The 17229-nt window shown below is 43.5% G+C and overlaps 1 protein-coding gene and 26 non-coding genes across 27 annotated transcripts; 17 read left to right on the plus strand and 10 right to left on the minus strand.

The window, feature by feature from the left end:
* The first annotated feature begins 94 nt into the window (after positions 1-94).
* On the plus strand, positions 95-176 carry trnas-cga (transfer RNA serine (anticodon CGA)). Its single transcript has one exon. It is a non-coding gene; the product is annotated as a tRNA-Ser (tRNA).
* A 580-nt stretch (positions 177-756) lies between these two features.
* Positions 757-838, plus strand: trnas-uga (transfer RNA serine (anticodon UGA)). Its single transcript has one exon. It is a non-coding gene; the product is annotated as a tRNA-Ser (tRNA).
* A 183-nt stretch (positions 839-1021) lies between these two features.
* Positions 1022-1093, minus strand: trnad-guc (transfer RNA aspartic acid (anticodon GUC)). The gene has a single exon. It is a non-coding gene; the product is annotated as a tRNA-Asp (tRNA).
* Positions 1094-1418: 325 nt separating this feature from the next.
* trnas-cga (transfer RNA serine (anticodon CGA)) lies at positions 1419-1500 on the plus strand. Its single transcript has one exon. It is a non-coding gene; the product is annotated as a tRNA-Ser (tRNA).
* Positions 1501-1683: 183 nt separating this feature from the next.
* On the minus strand, positions 1684-1755 carry trnad-guc (transfer RNA aspartic acid (anticodon GUC)). The gene has a single exon. It is a non-coding gene; the product is annotated as a tRNA-Asp (tRNA).
* A 325-nt stretch (positions 1756-2080) lies between these two features.
* trnas-uga (transfer RNA serine (anticodon UGA)) lies at positions 2081-2162 on the plus strand. Its single transcript has one exon. It is a non-coding gene; the product is annotated as a tRNA-Ser (tRNA).
* Positions 2163-2690: 528 nt separating this feature from the next.
* Positions 2691-2772, plus strand: trnas-cga (transfer RNA serine (anticodon CGA)). Its single transcript has one exon. It is a non-coding gene; the product is annotated as a tRNA-Ser (tRNA).
* A 183-nt stretch (positions 2773-2955) lies between these two features.
* Positions 2956-3027, minus strand: trnad-guc (transfer RNA aspartic acid (anticodon GUC)). The gene has a single exon. It is a non-coding gene; the product is annotated as a tRNA-Asp (tRNA).
* A 325-nt stretch (positions 3028-3352) lies between these two features.
* Positions 3353-3434, plus strand: trnas-cga (transfer RNA serine (anticodon CGA)). Its single transcript has one exon. It is a non-coding gene; the product is annotated as a tRNA-Ser (tRNA).
* A 528-nt stretch (positions 3435-3962) lies between these two features.
* Positions 3963-4044, plus strand: trnas-cga (transfer RNA serine (anticodon CGA)). Its single transcript has one exon. It is a non-coding gene; the product is annotated as a tRNA-Ser (tRNA).
* Positions 4045-4227: 183 nt separating this feature from the next.
* Positions 4228-4299, minus strand: trnad-guc (transfer RNA aspartic acid (anticodon GUC)). The gene has a single exon. It is a non-coding gene; the product is annotated as a tRNA-Asp (tRNA).
* Positions 4300-4624: 325 nt separating this feature from the next.
* On the plus strand, positions 4625-4706 carry trnas-cga (transfer RNA serine (anticodon CGA)). The gene has a single exon. It is a non-coding gene; the product is annotated as a tRNA-Ser (tRNA).
* Positions 4707-4889: 183 nt separating this feature from the next.
* On the minus strand, positions 4890-4961 carry trnad-guc (transfer RNA aspartic acid (anticodon GUC)). The gene has a single exon. It is a non-coding gene; the product is annotated as a tRNA-Asp (tRNA).
* A 325-nt stretch (positions 4962-5286) lies between these two features.
* On the plus strand, positions 5287-5368 carry trnas-uga (transfer RNA serine (anticodon UGA)). Its single transcript has one exon. It is a non-coding gene; the product is annotated as a tRNA-Ser (tRNA).
* A 528-nt stretch (positions 5369-5896) lies between these two features.
* Positions 5897-5978, plus strand: trnas-cga (transfer RNA serine (anticodon CGA)). Its single transcript has one exon. It is a non-coding gene; the product is annotated as a tRNA-Ser (tRNA).
* Positions 5979-6506: 528 nt separating this feature from the next.
* Positions 6507-6588, plus strand: trnas-cga (transfer RNA serine (anticodon CGA)). Its single transcript has one exon. It is a non-coding gene; the product is annotated as a tRNA-Ser (tRNA).
* A 183-nt stretch (positions 6589-6771) lies between these two features.
* Positions 6772-6843, minus strand: trnad-guc (transfer RNA aspartic acid (anticodon GUC)). Its single transcript has one exon. It is a non-coding gene; the product is annotated as a tRNA-Asp (tRNA).
* A 325-nt stretch (positions 6844-7168) lies between these two features.
* On the plus strand, positions 7169-7250 carry trnas-cga (transfer RNA serine (anticodon CGA)). The gene has a single exon. It is a non-coding gene; the product is annotated as a tRNA-Ser (tRNA).
* A 580-nt stretch (positions 7251-7830) lies between these two features.
* On the plus strand, positions 7831-7912 carry trnas-cga (transfer RNA serine (anticodon CGA)). The gene has a single exon. It is a non-coding gene; the product is annotated as a tRNA-Ser (tRNA).
* Positions 7913-8095: 183 nt separating this feature from the next.
* Positions 8096-8167, minus strand: trnad-guc (transfer RNA aspartic acid (anticodon GUC)). The gene has a single exon. It is a non-coding gene; the product is annotated as a tRNA-Asp (tRNA).
* Positions 8168-8492: 325 nt separating this feature from the next.
* trnas-uga (transfer RNA serine (anticodon UGA)) lies at positions 8493-8574 on the plus strand. Its single transcript has one exon. It is a non-coding gene; the product is annotated as a tRNA-Ser (tRNA).
* Positions 8575-9099: 525 nt separating this feature from the next.
* On the plus strand, positions 9100-9181 carry trnas-uga (transfer RNA serine (anticodon UGA)). The gene has a single exon. It is a non-coding gene; the product is annotated as a tRNA-Ser (tRNA).
* A 528-nt stretch (positions 9182-9709) lies between these two features.
* trnas-cga (transfer RNA serine (anticodon CGA)) lies at positions 9710-9791 on the plus strand. Its single transcript has one exon. It is a non-coding gene; the product is annotated as a tRNA-Ser (tRNA).
* Positions 9792-9974: 183 nt separating this feature from the next.
* Positions 9975-10046, minus strand: trnad-guc (transfer RNA aspartic acid (anticodon GUC)). Its single transcript has one exon. It is a non-coding gene; the product is annotated as a tRNA-Asp (tRNA).
* A 2333-nt stretch (positions 10047-12379) lies between these two features.
* Positions 12380-14069, minus strand: LOC143492628 (uncharacterized). The gene is made up of 3 exons (XM_076991012.1): positions 13187-14069; positions 12447-12882; positions 12380-12396 (listed from the first exon to the last, which is right to left on the minus strand). The coding sequence occupies exons 1-3, from the start codon at positions 13559-13561 to the stop codon at positions 12380-12382; spliced, it is 828 nt and encodes a 275-aa protein (XP_076847127.1). The 5' UTR covers positions 13562-14069.
* Positions 14070-16500: 2431 nt separating this feature from the next.
* trnas-cga (transfer RNA serine (anticodon CGA)) lies at positions 16501-16582 on the plus strand. Its single transcript has one exon. It is a non-coding gene; the product is annotated as a tRNA-Ser (tRNA).
* Positions 16583-16765: 183 nt separating this feature from the next.
* On the minus strand, positions 16766-16837 carry trnad-guc (transfer RNA aspartic acid (anticodon GUC)). The gene has a single exon. It is a non-coding gene; the product is annotated as a tRNA-Asp (tRNA).
* Between the last annotated feature and the right edge of the window lie 392 nt (positions 16838-17229).

Raw genomic sequence — 17229 nt, forward strand, 5'->3', positions numbered from 1 at the left:
CATTGGCAACTCAGAATCAATGACATATGTGCACTCCTCCTTGAGCTTGAGGAAGTCAAAGGAATTGATCTCGATTCTACTCCTACACATTTGGGCTGCAATGGCCGAGAGGTTAAGGCGTTGGACTCGAAATCCAATGGGGTTTCCCCGCGCAGGTTCGACTCCTGCTTGCAGCGTAGAGAAGAAAATGTTGTATCCCTTTTTGGATGTGTGGTAAAATAGAGTCTACTCTCCTCATGGTTGCCAGTTTTGAATATGCTTCTCATGCCATTTGTAAATTTGTGCTGTCAAACTGTAGCAGTCCAGTGGAAAGACTGTCTGGTCACTGGTTTCTCTGCCTTGTGCTTAAAAAGAAAGAACTCCCCGTCGGGGAATCGAACCCCGGTCTTCCGTGTGACAGGCGGAGATACTATCCACTATACTAACGAGGACGTATGTTTTATCATGCAGTGATGCTGAGTGAGGTGACTTGCACCTGTACCCTTGATTTTGAAAGTTGCATTAAAAAGATCTGCAATCAATAGATCAAACGCCACATCTCACTTTTGATTCACAGAATGCCACGCTTTTGAACACCTGATCACCTGGAGTTGATACCAGCTTGAAGTTAACAGTGAGTAGACTCTTATGGAGATTCATGTATTTGAATTTACTTCTTAAGCCATTGGCAACTCATAAGCAATCACATCTGTGCACTCCTCCTTGAGCTTGAGGAAGTCAAAGGAATTGATCTCGATTCTACTCCTACACATTTGGTCTGCAATGGCCGAGAGGTTAAGGCGTTGGACTTGAAATCCAATGGGGTTTCCCTGCGCAGGTTCGACTCCTGCTTGCAGCGTAGAGAAGAAAATGTTGTATCCCTTTTTGGATGTGTGGTAAAATAGAGTCTACTCTCCTCATGGTTGCCAGTTTTTAATATGCTTCTCATGCCATTTGTAAATTTGTGCTGTCAAACTGTAGCAGTCCAGTGGAAAGACTGTCTGGTCACTGGTTTCTCTGCCTTGTGCTTAAAAAGAAAGAACTCCCCGTCGGAGAATCGAACCCCGGTCTTCCGCGTGACAGGCGGAGATACTATCCACTATACTAACGAGGACGTATGTTTTATCATGCAGTGATGCTGAGTGAGGTGACTTGCACCTGTACCCTTGATTTTGAAAGTTGCATTAAAAAGATCTGCAATCAATAGATCAAACGCCACATCTCACTTTTGATTCACAGAATGCCACGCTTTTGAACACCTGATCACCTGGAGTTGATACCAGCTTGAATTTAACAGTGAGTAGACTCTTATGGAGATTCATGTATTTGAATTTACTTCTTAAGCCATTGGCAACTCAGAATCAATGACATCTGTGCACTCCTCCTTGAGCTTGAGGAAGTCAAAGGAATTGATCTCGATTCTACTCCTACACATTTGGGCTGCAATGGCCGAGAGGTTAAGGCGTTGGACTCGAAATCCAATGGGGTTTCCCCGCGCAGGTTCGACTCCTGCTTGCAGCGTAGAGAAGAAAATATCATATCCCTTTTTGGATGTGTGGTAAAATAGAGTCTACTCTCCTCATGCTTGCCAGTTTTGAATATGCTTCTCATGCCATTTGTAAATTTGTGCTGTCAAACTGTAGCAGTCCAGTGGAAAGACTGTCTGGTCACTGGTTTCTCTGCCTTGTGCTTAAAAAGAAAGAACTCCCCGTCGGGGAATCGAACCCCGGTCTTCCGCGTGACAGGCGGAGATACTATCCACTATACTAACAAGGACGTATGTCTTATCATGCAGTGATGCTGAGTGAGGTGACTTGCACCTGTACCCTTGATTTTGAAAGTTGCATAAGAGAGATCTGCAATCAATAGATCAAACGCCACATCTCACTTTTGATTCACAGAATGCCACGCTTTTGAACACCTGATCACCTGGAGTTGATACCAGCTTGAAGTTAACAGTGAGTAGACTCTTATGGAGATTCATGTATTTGAATTTACTTCTTAAGCCATTGGCAACTCATAAGCAATCACATCTGTGCACTCCTCCTTGAGCTTGAGGAAGTCAAAGGAATTGATCTCGATTCTACTCCTACACATTTGGTCTGCAATGGCCGAGAGGTTAAGGCGTTGGACTTGAAATCCAATGGGGTTTCCCCGCGCAAGTTTGACTCCTGCTTGCAGCGTAGAGAAGAAAATGTTGTATCCCTTTTTGGATGTGTGGTAAAATAGAGTCTACTCTCCTCATGGTTGCCAGTTTTTAATATGCTTCTCATGCCATTTGTAAATTTGTGCTGTCAAACTGTAGCAGTCCAGTGGAAAGACTGTCTGGTCACTGGTTTCTCTGCCTTGTGCTTAAAAAGAAAGAACTCCCCGTCGGAGAATCGAACCCCGGTCTTCCGCGTGACAGGCGGAGAGTGAGGTGACTTGCACCTGTACCCTTGATTTTGAAAGTTGCATAAAAAAGATCTGCAATCAATAGATCAAACGCCACATCTCACTTTTGATTCACAGAATGCCACGCTTTTGAACACCTGATCACCTGGAGTTGATACCAGCTGGAAGTTAACAGTGTGTAGACTCTTATGGAGATTCATGTATTTGAATTTACTTCTTAAGCCATTGGCAACTCAGAATCAATGACATATGTGCACTCCTCCTTGAGCTTGAGGAAGTCAAAGGAATTGATCTCGATTCTACTCCTACACATTTGGGCTGCAATGGCCGAGAGGTTAAGGCGTTGGACTCGAAATCCAATGGGGTTTCCCCACGCAGGTTCGACTCCTGCTTGCAGCGTAGAGAAGAAAATGTTGTATCCCTTTTTGGATGTGTGGTAAAATAGAGTCTACTCTCCTCATGGTTGCCAGTTTTGAATATGCTTCTCATGCCATTTGTAAATTTGTGCTGTCAAACTGTAGCAGTCCAGTGGAAAGACTGTCTGGTCACTGGTTTCTCTGCCTTGTGCTTAAAAAGAAAGAACTCCCCGTCGGGGAATCGAACCCCGGTCTTCCGCGTGACAGGCGGAGATACTATCCACTATACTAACGAGGACGTATGTTTTATCATGCAGTGATGCTGAGTGAGGTGACTTGCACCTGTACCCTTGATTTTGAAAGTTGCATTAAAAAGATCTGCAATCAATAGATCAAACGCCACATCTCACTTTTGATTCACAGAATGCCACGCTTTTGAACACCTGATCACCTGGAGTTGATACCAGCTTGAAGTTAACAGTGAGTAGACTCTTATGGAGATTCATGTATTTGAATTTACTTCTTAAGCCATTGGCAACTCAGAATCAATGACATCTGTGCACTCCTCCTTGAGCTTGAGGAAGTCAAAGGAATTGATCTCGATTCTACTCCTACACATTTGGGCTGCAATGGCCGAGAGGTTAAGGCGTTGGACTCGAAATCCAATGGGGTTTCCCCGCGCAGGTTCGACTCCTGCTTGCAGCGTAGAGAAGAAAATGTTGTATCCCTTTTTGGATGTGTGGTAAAATAGAGTCTACTCTCCTCATGGTTGCCAGTTTTTAATATGCTTCTCATGCCATTTGTAAATTTGTGCTGTCAAACTGTAGCAGTCCAGTGGAAAGACTGTCTGGTCACTGGTTTCTCTGCCTTGTGCTTAAAAAGAAAGAACTCCCCATCAGAGAATCGAACCCCGGTCTTCCGCATGACAGGCGGAGAGTGAGGTGACTTGCACCTGTACCCTTGATTTTGAAAGTTGCATAAAAAAGATCTGCAATCAATAGATCAAACGCCACATCTCACTTTTGATTCACAGAATGCCACGCTTTTGAACACCTGATCACCTGGAGTTGATACCAGCTGGAAGTTAACAGTGTGTAGACTCTTATGGAGATTCATGTATTTGAATTTACTTCTTAAGCCATTGGCAACTCAGAATCAATGACATATGTGCACTCCTCCTTGAGCTTGAGGAAGTCAAAGGAATTGATCTCGATTCTACTCCTGCACATTTGGGCTGCAATGGCCGAGAGGTTAAGGCGTTGGACTCGAAATCCAATGGGGTTTCCCCGCACAGGTTCGACTCCTGCTTGCAGCGTAGAGAAGAAAATGTTGTATCCCTTTTTGGATGTGTGGTAAAATAGAGTCTACTCTCCTCATGCTTGCCAGTTTTGAATATGCTTCTCATGCCATTTGTAAATTTGTGCTGTCAAACTGTAGCAGTCCAGTGGAAAGACTGTCTGGTCACTGGTTTCTCTGCCTTGTGCTTAAAAAGAAAGAACTCCCCGTCGGGGAATCGAACCCCGGTCTTCCGCGTGACAGGCGGAGATACTATCCACTATACTAACGAGGACGTATGTTTTATCATGCAGTGATGCTGAGTGAGGTGACTTGCACCTGTACCCTTGATTTTGAAAGTTGCATAAAAAAGATCTGCAATCAATAGATCAAACGCCACATCTCACTTTTGATTCACAGAATGCCACGCTTTTGAACACCTGATCACCTGGAGTTGATACCAGCTTGAAGTTAACAGTGAGTAGACTCTTATGGAGATTCATGTATTTGAATTTACTTCTTAAGCCATTGGCAACTCAGAATCAATGACATCTGTGCACTCCTCCTTGAGCTAGAGGAAGTCAAAGGAATTGATCTCGATTCTACTCCTACACATTTGGGCTGCAATGGCCGAGAGGTTAAGGCTTTGGACTCGAAATCCAATGGGGTTTCCCCGCGCAGGTTCTACTCCTGCTTGCAGCGTAGAGAAGAAAATATCATATCCCTTTTTGGATGTGTGGTAAAATAGAGTCTACTCTCCTCATGCTTGCCAGTTTTGAATATGCTTCTCATGCCATTTGTAAATTTGTGCTGTCAAACTGTAGCAGTCCAGTGGAAAGACTGTCTGGTCACTGGTTTCTCTGCCTTGTGCTTAAAAAGAAAGAACTCCCCGTCGGGGAATCGAACCCCGGTCTTCCGCGTGACAGGCGGAGATACTATCCACTATACTAACAAGGACGTATGTCTTATCATGCAGTGATGCTGAGTGAGGTGACTTGCACCTGTACCCTTGATTTTGAAAGTTGCATAAGAGAGATCTGCAATCAATAGATCAAACGCCACATCTCACTTTTGATTCACAGAATGCCACGCTTTTGAACACCTGATCACCTGGAGTTGATACCAGCTTGAAGTTAACAGTGAGTAGACTCTTATGGAGATTCATGTATTTGAATTTACTTCTTAAGCCATTGGCAACTCATAAGCAATCACATCTGTGCACTCCTCCTTGAGCTTGAGGAAGTCAAAGGAATTGATCTCGATTCTACTCCTACACATTTGGTCTGCAATGGCCGAGAGGTTAAGGCGTTGGACTTGAAATCCAATGGGGTTTCCCCGCGCAAGTTTGACTCCTGCTTGCAGCGTAGAGAAGAAAATGTTGTATCCCTTTTTGGATGTGTGGTAAAATAGAGTCTACTCTCCTCATGGTTGCCAGTTTTTAATATGCTTCTCATGCCATTTGTAAATTTGTGCTGTCAAACTGTAGCAGTCCAGTGGAAAGACTATCTGGTCACTGGTTTCTCTGCCTTGTGCTTAAAAAGAAAGAACTCCCCGTCGGAGAATCGAACCCCGGTCTTCCGCGTGACAGGCGGAGAGTGAGGTGACTTGCACCTGTACCCTTGATTTTGAAAGTTGCATAAAAAAGATCTGCAATCAATAGATCAAACGCCACATCTCACTTTTGATTCACAGAATGCCACGCTTTTGAACACCTGATCACCTGGAGTTGATACCAGCTGGAAGTTAACAGTGAGTAGACTCTTATGGAGATTCATGTATTTGAATTTACTTCTTAAGCCATTGGCAACTCAGAATCAATGACATATGTGCACTCCTCCTTGAGCTTGAGGAAGTCAAAGGAATTGATCTCGATTCTACTCCTACACATTTGGGCTGCAATGGCCGAGAGGTTAAGGCGTTGGACTCGAAATCCAATGGGGTTTCCCCGCGCAGGTTCGACTCCTGCTTGCAGCGTAGAGAAGAAAATGTTGTATCCCTTTTTGGATGTGTGGTAAAATAGAGTCTACTCTCCTCATGGTTGCCAGTTTTGAATATGCTTCTCATGCCATTTGTAAATTTGTGCTGTCAAACTGTAGCAGTCCAGTGGAAAGACTGTCTGGTCACTGGTTTCTCTGCCTTGTGCTTAAAAAGAAAGAACTCCCCGTCGGGGAATCGAACCCCGGTCTTCCGCGTGACAGGCGGAGAGTGAGGTGACTTGCACCTGTACCCTTGATTTTGAAAGTTGCATAAAAAAGATCTGCAATCAATAGATCAAACGCCACATCTCACTTTTGATTCACAGAATGCCACGCTTTTGAACACCTGATCACCTGGAGTTGATACCAGCTGGAAGTTAACAGTGAGTAGACTCTTATGGAGATTCATGTATTTGAATTTACTTCTTAAGCCATTGGCAACTCAGAATCAATGACATATGTGCACTCCTCCTTGAGCTTGAGGAAGTCAAAGGAATTGATCTCGATTCTACTCCTACACATTTGGGCTGCAATGGCCGAGAGGTTAAGGCGTTGGACTCGAAATCCAATGGGGTTTCCCCGCGCAGGTTCGACTCCTGCTTGCAGCGTAGAGAAGAAAATGTTGTATCCCTTTTTGGATGTGTGGTAAAATAGAGTCTACTCTCCTCATGGTTGCCAGTTTTGAATATGCTTCTCATGCCATTTGTAAATTTGTGCTGTCAAACTGTAGCAGTCCAGTGGAAAGACTGTCTGGTCACTGGTTTCTCTGCCTTGTGCTTAAAAAGAAAGAACTCCCCGTCGGGGAATCGAACCCCGGTCTTCCGCGTGACAGGCGGAGATACTATCCACTATACTAACGAGGACGTATGTTTTATCATGCAGTGATGCTGAGTGAGGTGACTTGCACCTGTACCCTTGATTTTGAAAGTTGCATTAAAAAGATCTGCAATCAATAGATCAAACGCCACATCTCACTTTTGATTCACAGAATGCCACGCTTTTGAACACCTGATCACCTGGAGTTGATACCAGCTTGAAGTTAACAGTGAGTAGACTCTTATGGAGATTCATGTATTTGAATTTACTTCTTAAGCCATTGGCAACTCAGAATCAATGACATCTGTGCACTCCTCCTTGAGCTTGAGGAAGTCAAAGGAATTGATCTCGATTCTACTCCTACACATTTGGGCTGCAATGGCCGAGAGGTTAAGGCGTTGGACTCGAAATCCAATGGGGTTTCCCCGCGCAGGTTCGACTCCTGCTTGCAGCGTAGAGAAGAAAATGTTGTATCCCTTTTTGGATGTGTGGTAAAATAGAGTCTACTCTCCTCATGGTTGCCAGTTTTGAATATGCTTCTCATGCCATTTGTAAATTTGTGCTGTCAAACTGTTGCAGTCCAGTGGAAAGACTGTCTGGTCACTGGTTTCTCTGCCTTGTGCTTAAAAAGAAAGAACTCCCCGTCAGGGAATCGAGCCCCGGTCTTCCGCGTGACAGGCGGAGATACTATCCACTATACTAACGAGGACGTATGTCTTATCATGCAGTGATGCTGAGTGAGGTGACTTGCACCTGTACCCTTGATTTTGAAAGTTGCATAAAAAAGATCTGCAATCAATAGATCAAACGCCACATCTCACTTTTGATTCACAGAATGCCACGCTTTTGAACACCTGATCACCTGGAGTTGATACCAGCTTGAAGTTAACAGTGAGTAGACTCTTATGGAGATTCATGTATTTGAATTTACTTCTTAAGCCATTGGCAACTCAGAATCAATGACATCTGTGCACTCCTCCTTGAGCTAGAGGAAGTCAAAGGAATTGATCTCGATTCTACTCCTACACATTTGGGCTGCAATGGCCGAGAGGTTAAGGCATTGGACTCGAAATCCAATGGGGTTTCCCCGTGCAGGTTCGACTCCTGCTTGCAGCGTAGAGAAGAAAATATCATATCCCTTTTTGGATGTGTGGTAAAATAGAGTCTACTCTCCTCATGCTTGCCAGTTTTGAATATGCTTCTCATGCCATTTGTAAATTTGTGCTGTCAAACTGTAGCAGTCCAGTGGAAAGACTGTCTGGTCACTGGTTTCTCTGCCTTGTGCTTAAAAAGAAAGAACTCCCCGTCGGGGAATCGAACCCCGGTCTTCCGCGTGACAGGCGGAGATACTATCCACTATACTAACAAGGACGTATGTCTTATCATGCAGTGATGCTGAGTGAGGTGACTTGCACCTGTACCCTTGATTTTGAAAGTTGCATAAGAGAGATCTGCAATCAATAGATCAAACGCCACATCTCACTTTTGATTCACAGAATGCCACGCTTTTGAACACCTGATCACCTGGAGTTGATACCAGCTTGAAGTTAACAGTGAGTAGACTCTTATGGAGATTCATGTATTTGAATTTACTTCTTAAGCCATTGGCAACTCATAAGCAATCACATCTGTGCACTCCTCCTTGAGCTTGAGGAAGTCAAAGGAATTGATCTCGATTCTACTCCTACACATTTGGTCTGCAATGGCCGAGAGGTTAAGGCGTTGGACTTGAAATCCAATGGGGTTTCCCCGCGCAAGTTTGACTCCTGCTTGCAGCGTAGAGAAGAAAATGTATCCCTTTTTGGATGTGTGGTAAAATAGAGTCTACTCTCCTCATGGTTGCCAGTTTTTAATATGCTTCTCATGCCATTTGTAAATTTGTGCTGTCAAACTGTAGCAGTCCAGTGGAAAGACTATCTGGTCACTGGTTTCTCTGCCTTGTGCTTAAAAAGAAAGAACTCCCCGTCGGAGAATCGAACCCCGGTCTTCCGCGTGACAGGCGGAGAGTGAGGTGACTTGCACCTGTACCCTTGATTTTGAACGTTGCATAAAAAAGATCTGCAATCAATAGATCAAACGCCACATCTCACTTTTGATTCACAGAATGCCATGCTTTTGAACACCTGATCACCTGGAGTTGATACCAGCTGGAAGTTAACAGTGAGTAGACTCTTATGGAGATTCATGTATTTGAATTTACTTCTTAAGCCATTGGCAACTCATAAGCAATCACATCTGTGCACTCCTCCTTGAGCTTGAGGAAGTCAAAGGAATTGATCTCGATTCTACTCCTACACATTTGGTCTGCAATGGCCGAGAGGTTAAGGCGTTGGACTTGAAATCCAATGGGGTTTCCCTGCGCAGGTTCGACTCCTGCTTGCAGCGTAGAGAAGAAAATGTTGTATCCCTTTTTGGATGTGTGGTAAAATAGAGTCTACTCTCCTCATGGTTGCCAGTTTTTAATATGCTTCTCATGCCATTTGTAAATTTGTGCTGTCAAACTGTAGCAGTCCAGTGGAAAGACTGTCTGGTCACTGGTTTCTCTGCCTTGTGCTTAAAAAGAAAGAACTCCCCGTCGGAGAATCGAACCCCGGTCTTCCGCGTGACAGGCGGAGAGTGAGGTGACTTGCACCTGTACCCTTGATTTTGAAAGTTGCATAAAAAAGATCTGCAATCAATAGATCAAACGCCACATCTCACTTTTGATTCACAGAATGCCACGCTTTTGAACACCTGATCACCTGGAGTTGATACCAGCTGGAAGTTAACAGTGTGTAGACTCTTATGGAGATTCATGTATTTGAATTTACTTCTTAAGCCATTGGCAACTCAGAATCAATGACATATGTGCACTCCTCCTTGAGCTTGAGGAAGTCAAAGGAATTGATCTCGATTCTACTCCTACACATTTGGGCTGCAATGGCCGAGAGGTTAAGGCGTTGGACTCGAAATCCAATGGGGTTTCCCCGCGCAGGTTCGACTCCTGCTTGCAGCGTAGAGAAGAAAATGTTGTATCCCTTTTTGGATGTGTGGTAAAATAGAGTCTACTCTCCTCATGGTTGCCAGTTTTGAATATGCTTCTCATGCCATTTGTAAATTTGTGCTGTCAAACTGTAGCAGTCCAGTGGAAAGACTGTCTGGTCACTGGTTTCTCTGCCTTGTGCTTAAAAAGAAAGAACTCCCCGTCGGGGAATCGAACCCCGGTCTTCCGCATGACAGGCGGAGATACTATCCACTATACTAACGAGGACGTATGTTTTATCATGCAGTGATGCTGAGTGAGGTGACTTGCACCTGTACCCTTGATTTTGAAAGTTGCATTAAAAAGATCTGCAATCAATAGATCAAACGCCACATCTCACTTTTGATTCACAGAATGCCACGCTTTTGAACACCTGATCACCTGGAGTTGATACCAGCTTGAAGTTAACAGTGAGTAGACTCTTATGGAGATTCATGTATTTGAATTTACTTCTTAACACTAGAGCTCCTAGAGAAGCGAAAATTTTCACAGGGCTTGGTAAGGTCCATGTAGCCCACTCCCCTGCTGTGAAGGGATTAACGCCCATTGTCTTGGTAATGCGGTGGAAGCGGCTCACCCCCGCTCATACGCCTGCCAAAGCCCTGGCTCTCCCCCAAGCTCATACGCCTGCCAAAGCACTCGCTCACCCCCAAGCTCATACGACTTCACGAAAAACTTTTCAAGGTTACAAAGTCGGTATATGTTACCGATGCTACAACAAACAGCGGAAAATTTGTAGACTCGTGTTTCAAGTTACAATTCAAGCGCACGTAGAGACGACAAGTTTCTGTAATGAGTCCCATCAAACTATAAAAATAAATAAAATTGTTTGAATCTTGCTCTTTGTATATTTCCTATACTATACTGTATAATATTTGTTGTAATCAAACACTTTCTGATTCCGCGTTTGAATTCGCGTTTGAAAAGCTAAGAAATTATTAGGCGCAATTAGCTTGATGCTAATGTTATATAGGAAATCTCATCATATGGCTAGCGGAAATTAGCGTGATCGCGTTGCATCACTGCATCACTGATAAATATTGTGATCTAAACAGCAGGCTGGAAAAGGAGAGGAAAAGACAGGAAAACAAATTCATGTGCTGCAAAACAACTTTATTCTGATCAAATATGGATGTCTATTCCGGGTTTCTTGAAGTGGAATGTCCATTCCGGGTGTGGTGAAGTGCGACTCTGGAACAGAAAGAAGAGATTATTGGAGATTATAAAAAGCGATAGGAGATTATAGTGTGTATGTGTGCCTCTTGTGCTCGCAGTGTTTTTGAACTTTCCTTTCCATGATGTCGACAGGTGTAAGTGCGTCTAGTGCTCGCGGGGTATTTGAACCTTCTGGTCCATGATGGCGATGCCACACTGAAGAACAATTCAAAGTACACCTTACATTTTGAATAAGATCTTTCAGAAGACAAAAAAATATGTACCACCACATATACTTATCAACGTACCTTCATGTAGTTGTAGCTAACACTTGCTACACAGCCAGGGTGTATTCGCCAGGTGTACTCGCCGCATGCAACACACGCGTTGATACTGTGGAGAACAATTCAAAGTACACCTTACATTTTGAATAAGATCTTTCAGAAGACAAAAAATATGTACCACCACATATACTTATCAACGTACCTTCATGTAGTTGTAGCTAACACTTGCTACACCGCCAGGGACCCTCGTTCTTACATTTGCGGCAGGTGTACTTGCCGCATTCAACACACACGTTGATGCTGTGGTTGCGGTTGCAGTGTGACTGCACTTGACACGTGGTCGTCTTTCCAGGTGAAGGCGAAGGACGTGGCGTTTTCTTCAACTCCTTTTCCTGTAGATGACGATGACGAAGTTCCCCAGCAAGAGCATATAGAAAAACTCTCCTGCTCTCTGTGGACCCCGTGCATGCTGTGTACAAAACATGCGCGTTCATCGCTGCCAGGTCAAGTATGTTATAAAACACTGCAACGGGCCACCGGCGTGTTCCTGCGCGCACTGTGTATGAACGCACCTTCTGATCCATGATGTCAACGGCGCACTGCAAAGAACAATTACAAAGAAGTACATGTTATATTTTGAACGAATTCATTCATGTATAAATTGATTCTGCCATGCCAACACATATGCATACCTTCATCCGGTTGTAGTCCGTCACGGTGTTTGGCTTCTTTTTTCTGTCGTCGGCAATCCTCACGTGCGTATGCATAGTGCTGAGAACGCAGACGACTTTATTAGCCTTGGGGGCATACACCGTCAGCAGCGCATCATGTGATCTGTACAGCTCTGTTGAAAACTTGTCACGTCCCTTGGTGTTTTTGGCTTCCGTGGGAATTTCCCGTCGAATCTTATTTATTGTCCCAAGCAGAGTTGTGTTGGCCTCCAGCAACTTTTCAGCCAGTGAAAGAGATGTGAAGAAATTGTCCGTGGCTACAGTTCTTCCCTTGCCCAGGTATGGCTTCATGAGTTTCATAACCACATTCTCGGACACTCTTTCACCCTTGGGACGATCGGGGTCCTTTCCCAGATATGGAATTGCGTTGCACATGAACTTCGTCTTCAAGTCAGAAGCAACCCAAAACTTAATCCCAAATTTGTCCGGCTTTGATGCAATGTACTGTGTGAACGGACAGCAAACCTTGGTAGGAAACAGCTGCTCGTCGACTGTAAGATCTTGACCGGGGGTGTAAGACAGGTTGCAATTCTTCACAAATCGCTGCCAGATGTCCGAGATCGCAGCAAACTTGTCGCTCTTCGCACGCTCCGCACGGGTGTCCTTGTTATCAAACCGCAGGTACCGCATAATTTCCTGGTACCGGTCCCGCGGCATTGTCTCCTTGATCGAAGGCACAGCGAACATTGCTGACCAACACTCCGTCATGGCTCCAACAGGAGAGAGGACTGCACGTAGAAAAAGGATGGCTACGAACGCCATCAATTCACTGACCGAAAAACTCCAGGTGCGGTCTGTTCTGTGGGCTTCATGGACTGTGCAATCGGTGATGAGTCGCAGCATCTCCATGTCGAGCAAACACAGAAAACTCTGCAGCCTACTTGTGATCCTACGCTGTATGAGTAAAAATAAATAAATGACGCAAGGTTAATTACACGTACGAAATATCAGTCAAACACAAGCATAAACACTGCAAAGAATATTACGTTACTACGTTGTATGAGTAAAAATAAATAAATGACGCAAGGTTAATTACATGTACGAAATATCAGTCAAACACAAGCATAAACACTGCAAAGAATATTACGTTACTACGTTGTATGAGTAAAAATAAATAAATGACGCAAGGTTAATTACACGTACGAAATATCAGTCAAACACAAGCATAAACACTGCAAAAAATATTACGTTACTATACCTTGGCATGTTCTGTAGGCCCAGCCGGCTCAACGAATGATGAATTGGGCAAACGGCTGACATGAGAGCGTGTGATGTCAACCTTCTCCCACACAGTACCGTCTTTTGCCCGTACAGCCTGTGTAGAAGCGCTTGGTCCAGGTGTGGTGTCGGCCTGTGTAGCGCTTGGTCCAGGTGTGGTGTCGGCCTGTGTACGATTCCTCTTTCTTGGAGGGCTCTTCTTTACCTCATCCGATGAAAAGTTTGTGTCTTCATCCGATGAATCGCTGGTAAAACTACAGCAAGAAAGTTCCTCTCCCCCATCGGACTCGCAGCAGTCCACGTTTGTAAGGATGGTCGCAAGTTCTTTAGCAGTGTACCTCCTCTGGTGCGCCATAGTGTTTTCCGTCTTCTCCACACAGGATAGTAAGGAAAATGTAAGTCACCAGCATTTGTGTTTCTGCTTTTATCATGACTCTGAAGAACACACCCACAGCAGCTCATACAAATGTAAATCTGGGACGCTTCATACATAACGCCGAAACCACGCTAATGACATACATACATGGGACCCGTGATAATGGTTCAAATATGTAAATGTGTTGCGCTATTGAAATGTGGCGCTATTCCTGCTTCTATCATGACTGAAGAACACACCCACAGACAGCAGCTCATACTAACTGAACATACCCCTAACTGAAAAGAAAAATCTATCTATCTATCTATTTACTATCTATCTATCTATTTACTATCTATCTATCTATCTATCTATCTATCTATCTATCTATCTATCTATCTATCTATCTATCTATCTATGCTTCATAAATAACGCCAATACCACGCTAATGATAATGTGTTTCAGCTTCTATCATGACTGAAGAACACACCCACAGACAGCAGCTCATACTAACTGAACATACCCCTCACTGAAAAGAAAAATCTATCTATCTATCTATCTCTCTCTCTCTCTCTCTATATATATATATATATATATATATATATATATATATATATATTATCTATCTATCTATCTATCGACGCTTCATAACGACAATAACACGCTAATGATAATGTGTTTCACGGGAACACTATGGACCCGTGATAATGGTTCAGCGATGTAAATGTGTGGCGCTATTGAAGTGCATACACAAGAAAATCTGGGACGCTTCATAACGACAATACCACGCTAATGATAATGTGTTTCACGGGAACAATATAGACCCGTGATAATGGTTCAGCGATGTAAATGTGTGGCGCTATTGAAGTGCATACACAAGAAAATCTGGGACGCTTCATAACGACAATACCACGCTAATGATAATGTGTTTCACGGGAACACTATGGACCCGTGATAATGGTTCAGCGATGTAAATGTGTGGCGCTATTGAAGTGCATACACAAGAAAATCTGGGACGCTTCATAACGACAATACCACGCTAATGATAATGTGTTTCACGGGAACAATATAGACCCGTGATAATGGTTCAGCGATGTAAATGTGTGGCGCTATTGAAGTGCATACACAAGAAAATCTGGGACGCTTCATAACGACAATACCACGCTAATGATAATGTGTTTCACGGGAACAATATAGACCCGTGATAATGGTTCTGCGATGTAAATGTGTGGCGCTATTGAAGTGCATACACAAGAAAATCTGGGACGCTTCATAACGACAATAACACGCTAATGATAATGTGTTTCACGGGAACAATATAGACCCGTGATAATGGTTCAGCGATGTAAATGTGTGGCGCTATTGAAGTGCATACACAAGAAAATCTGGGACGCTTCATAACGACAATACCACGCTAATGATAATGTGTTTCACGGGAACACTATGGACCCGTGATAATGGTTCAGCGATGTAAATGTGTGGCGCTATTGAAGTGCATACACAAGAAAATCTGGGACGCTTCATAACGACAATACCACGCTAATGATAATGTGTTTCACGGGAACAATATAGACCCGTGATAATGGTTCAGCGATGTAAATGTGTGGCGCTATTGAAGTGCATACACAAGAAAATCTGGGACGCTTCATAACGACAATACCACGCTAATGATAATGTGTTTCACGGGAACACTATGGACCCGTGATAATGGTTCTGCGATGTAAATGTGTGGCGCTATTGAAGTGCATACACAAGAAAATCTGGGACGCTTCATAACGACAATAACACGCTAATGATAATGTGTTTCACGGGAACAATATAGACCCGTGATAATGGTTCAGCGATGTAAATGTGTGGCGCTATTGAAGTGCATACACAAGAAAATCTGGGACGCTTCATAACGACAATACCACGCTAATGATAATGTGTTTCACGGGAACACTATGGACCCGTGATAATGGTTCTGCGATGTAAATGTGTGGCGCTATTGAAGTGCATACACAAGAAAATCTGGGACGCTTCATAACGACAATAACACGCTAATGATAATGTGTTTCACGGGAACAATATAGACCCGTGATAATGGTTCAGCGATGTAAATGTGTGGCGCTATTGAAGTGCATACACAAGAAAATCTGGGACGCTTCATAACGACAATACCACGCTAATGATAATGTGTTTCACGGGAACACTATGGACCCGTGATAATGGTTCATAATAATGACTGAAGAACACACCCACAGACAGCAGCTCATACTAACTGAGCATACCCCTAACTGAAAAGAAAAATCTATCTATCTATCTATCTCTCTCTCTCTCATATATATATATATATATATATATATATATATATATATATATATATATATATATATATATATATATATATGTGTGTGTGTGTGTGTGTGTGTGTGTGTGTGTAATTCAAGCGCACGCAGCAGCAGACGTAGAGACAACTGTTTCTCTAACAACAGCTTGAGGCTAATGTTATATTGGAAATCCCATGGCATTGCTAGCCGAAATTAGCATTATGATTGCGGTGCTATCTATCTAATTCTAGACAGAATATACCCAATAAAGACAGTGAGAGGATCAAACAAATACATGTGCTATACTTTATTGACAGATATACAACAAATTTAGCAGTATATAATATATTTACAGAGGATATTAGTAGCAGTAGTAGACTGCAGTAGTAGACTGCAGTAGACTGCTGCCTCAGACTTGCTCTGTGAATTAACATAATAAAGGGTGATGTTTGTTCTTGCTAATTGCTGGTAAGACAGAGGGGAAGGAGGGGTGATGTCCTGACAGTCTTGAATTTTCAGGAGCTCTAGTGTTAAGCCATTGGCAACTCAGAATCAATGACATCTGTGCACTCCTCCTTGAGCTTGAGGAAGTCAAAGGAATTGATCTCGATTCTACTCCTACACATTTGGGCTGCAATGGCCGAGAGGTTAAGGCGTTGGACTCGAAATCCAATGGGGTTTCCCCGCGCAGGTTCGACTCCTGCTTGCAGCGTAGAGAAGAAAATGTTGTATCCCTTTTTGGATGTGTGGTAAAATAGAGTCTACTCTCCTCATGGTTGCCAGTTTTGAATATGCTTCTCATGCCATTTGTAAATTTGTGCTGTCAAACTGTTGCAGTCCAGTGGAAAGACTGTCTGGTCACTGGTTTCTCTGCCTTGTGCTTAAAAAGAAAGAACTCCCCGTCGGGGAATCGAACCCCGGTCTTCCGCGTGACAGGCGGAGATACTATCCACTATACTAACGAGGACGTATGTCTTATCATGCAGTGATGCTGAGTGAGGTGACTTGCACCTGTACCCTTGATTTTGAAAGTTGCATAAAAAAGATCTGCAATCAATAGATCAAACGCCACATCTCACTTTTGATTCACAGAATGCCACGCTTTTGAACACCTGATCACCTGGAGTTGATACCAGCTTGAAGTTAACAGTGAGTAGACTCTTATGGAGATTCATGTATTTGAATTTACTTCTTAAGCCATTGGCAACTCAGAATCAATGACATCTCTGCACTCCTCCTTGAGCTTGAGTAAGTAAACGTAGTGGGCTTTTGGGATTTTGATGAACTAAATAAATTGCCATTGTACGCAATAGTGGGGCAATGGGATTGTAACCCGAATTTGGATCCCAATTGCCGTTT

Source organism: Brachyhypopomus gauderio, unplaced genomic scaffold (genome assembly GCF_052324685.1).
Source record: "Brachyhypopomus gauderio isolate BG-103 unplaced genomic scaffold, BGAUD_0.2 sc80, whole genome shotgun sequence".
In the NCBI taxonomy this organism is placed as follows: domain Eukaryota; kingdom Metazoa; phylum Chordata; class Actinopteri; order Gymnotiformes; family Hypopomidae; genus Brachyhypopomus; species Brachyhypopomus gauderio.

Coding starts and splice junctions, on each gene's coding strand:
- LOC143492628 (XM_076991012.1), bottom strand. CDS start 13,561: ATGGCGCACCAGAGGAGGTACACTGCTAAAGAACTTGCGACCATCCTT. Junction 12,883..13,186: donor GGCCTACAGAACATGCCAAG/GTATAGTAACGT, acceptor TTACTCATACAG/CGTAGGATCACAAGTAGGCT.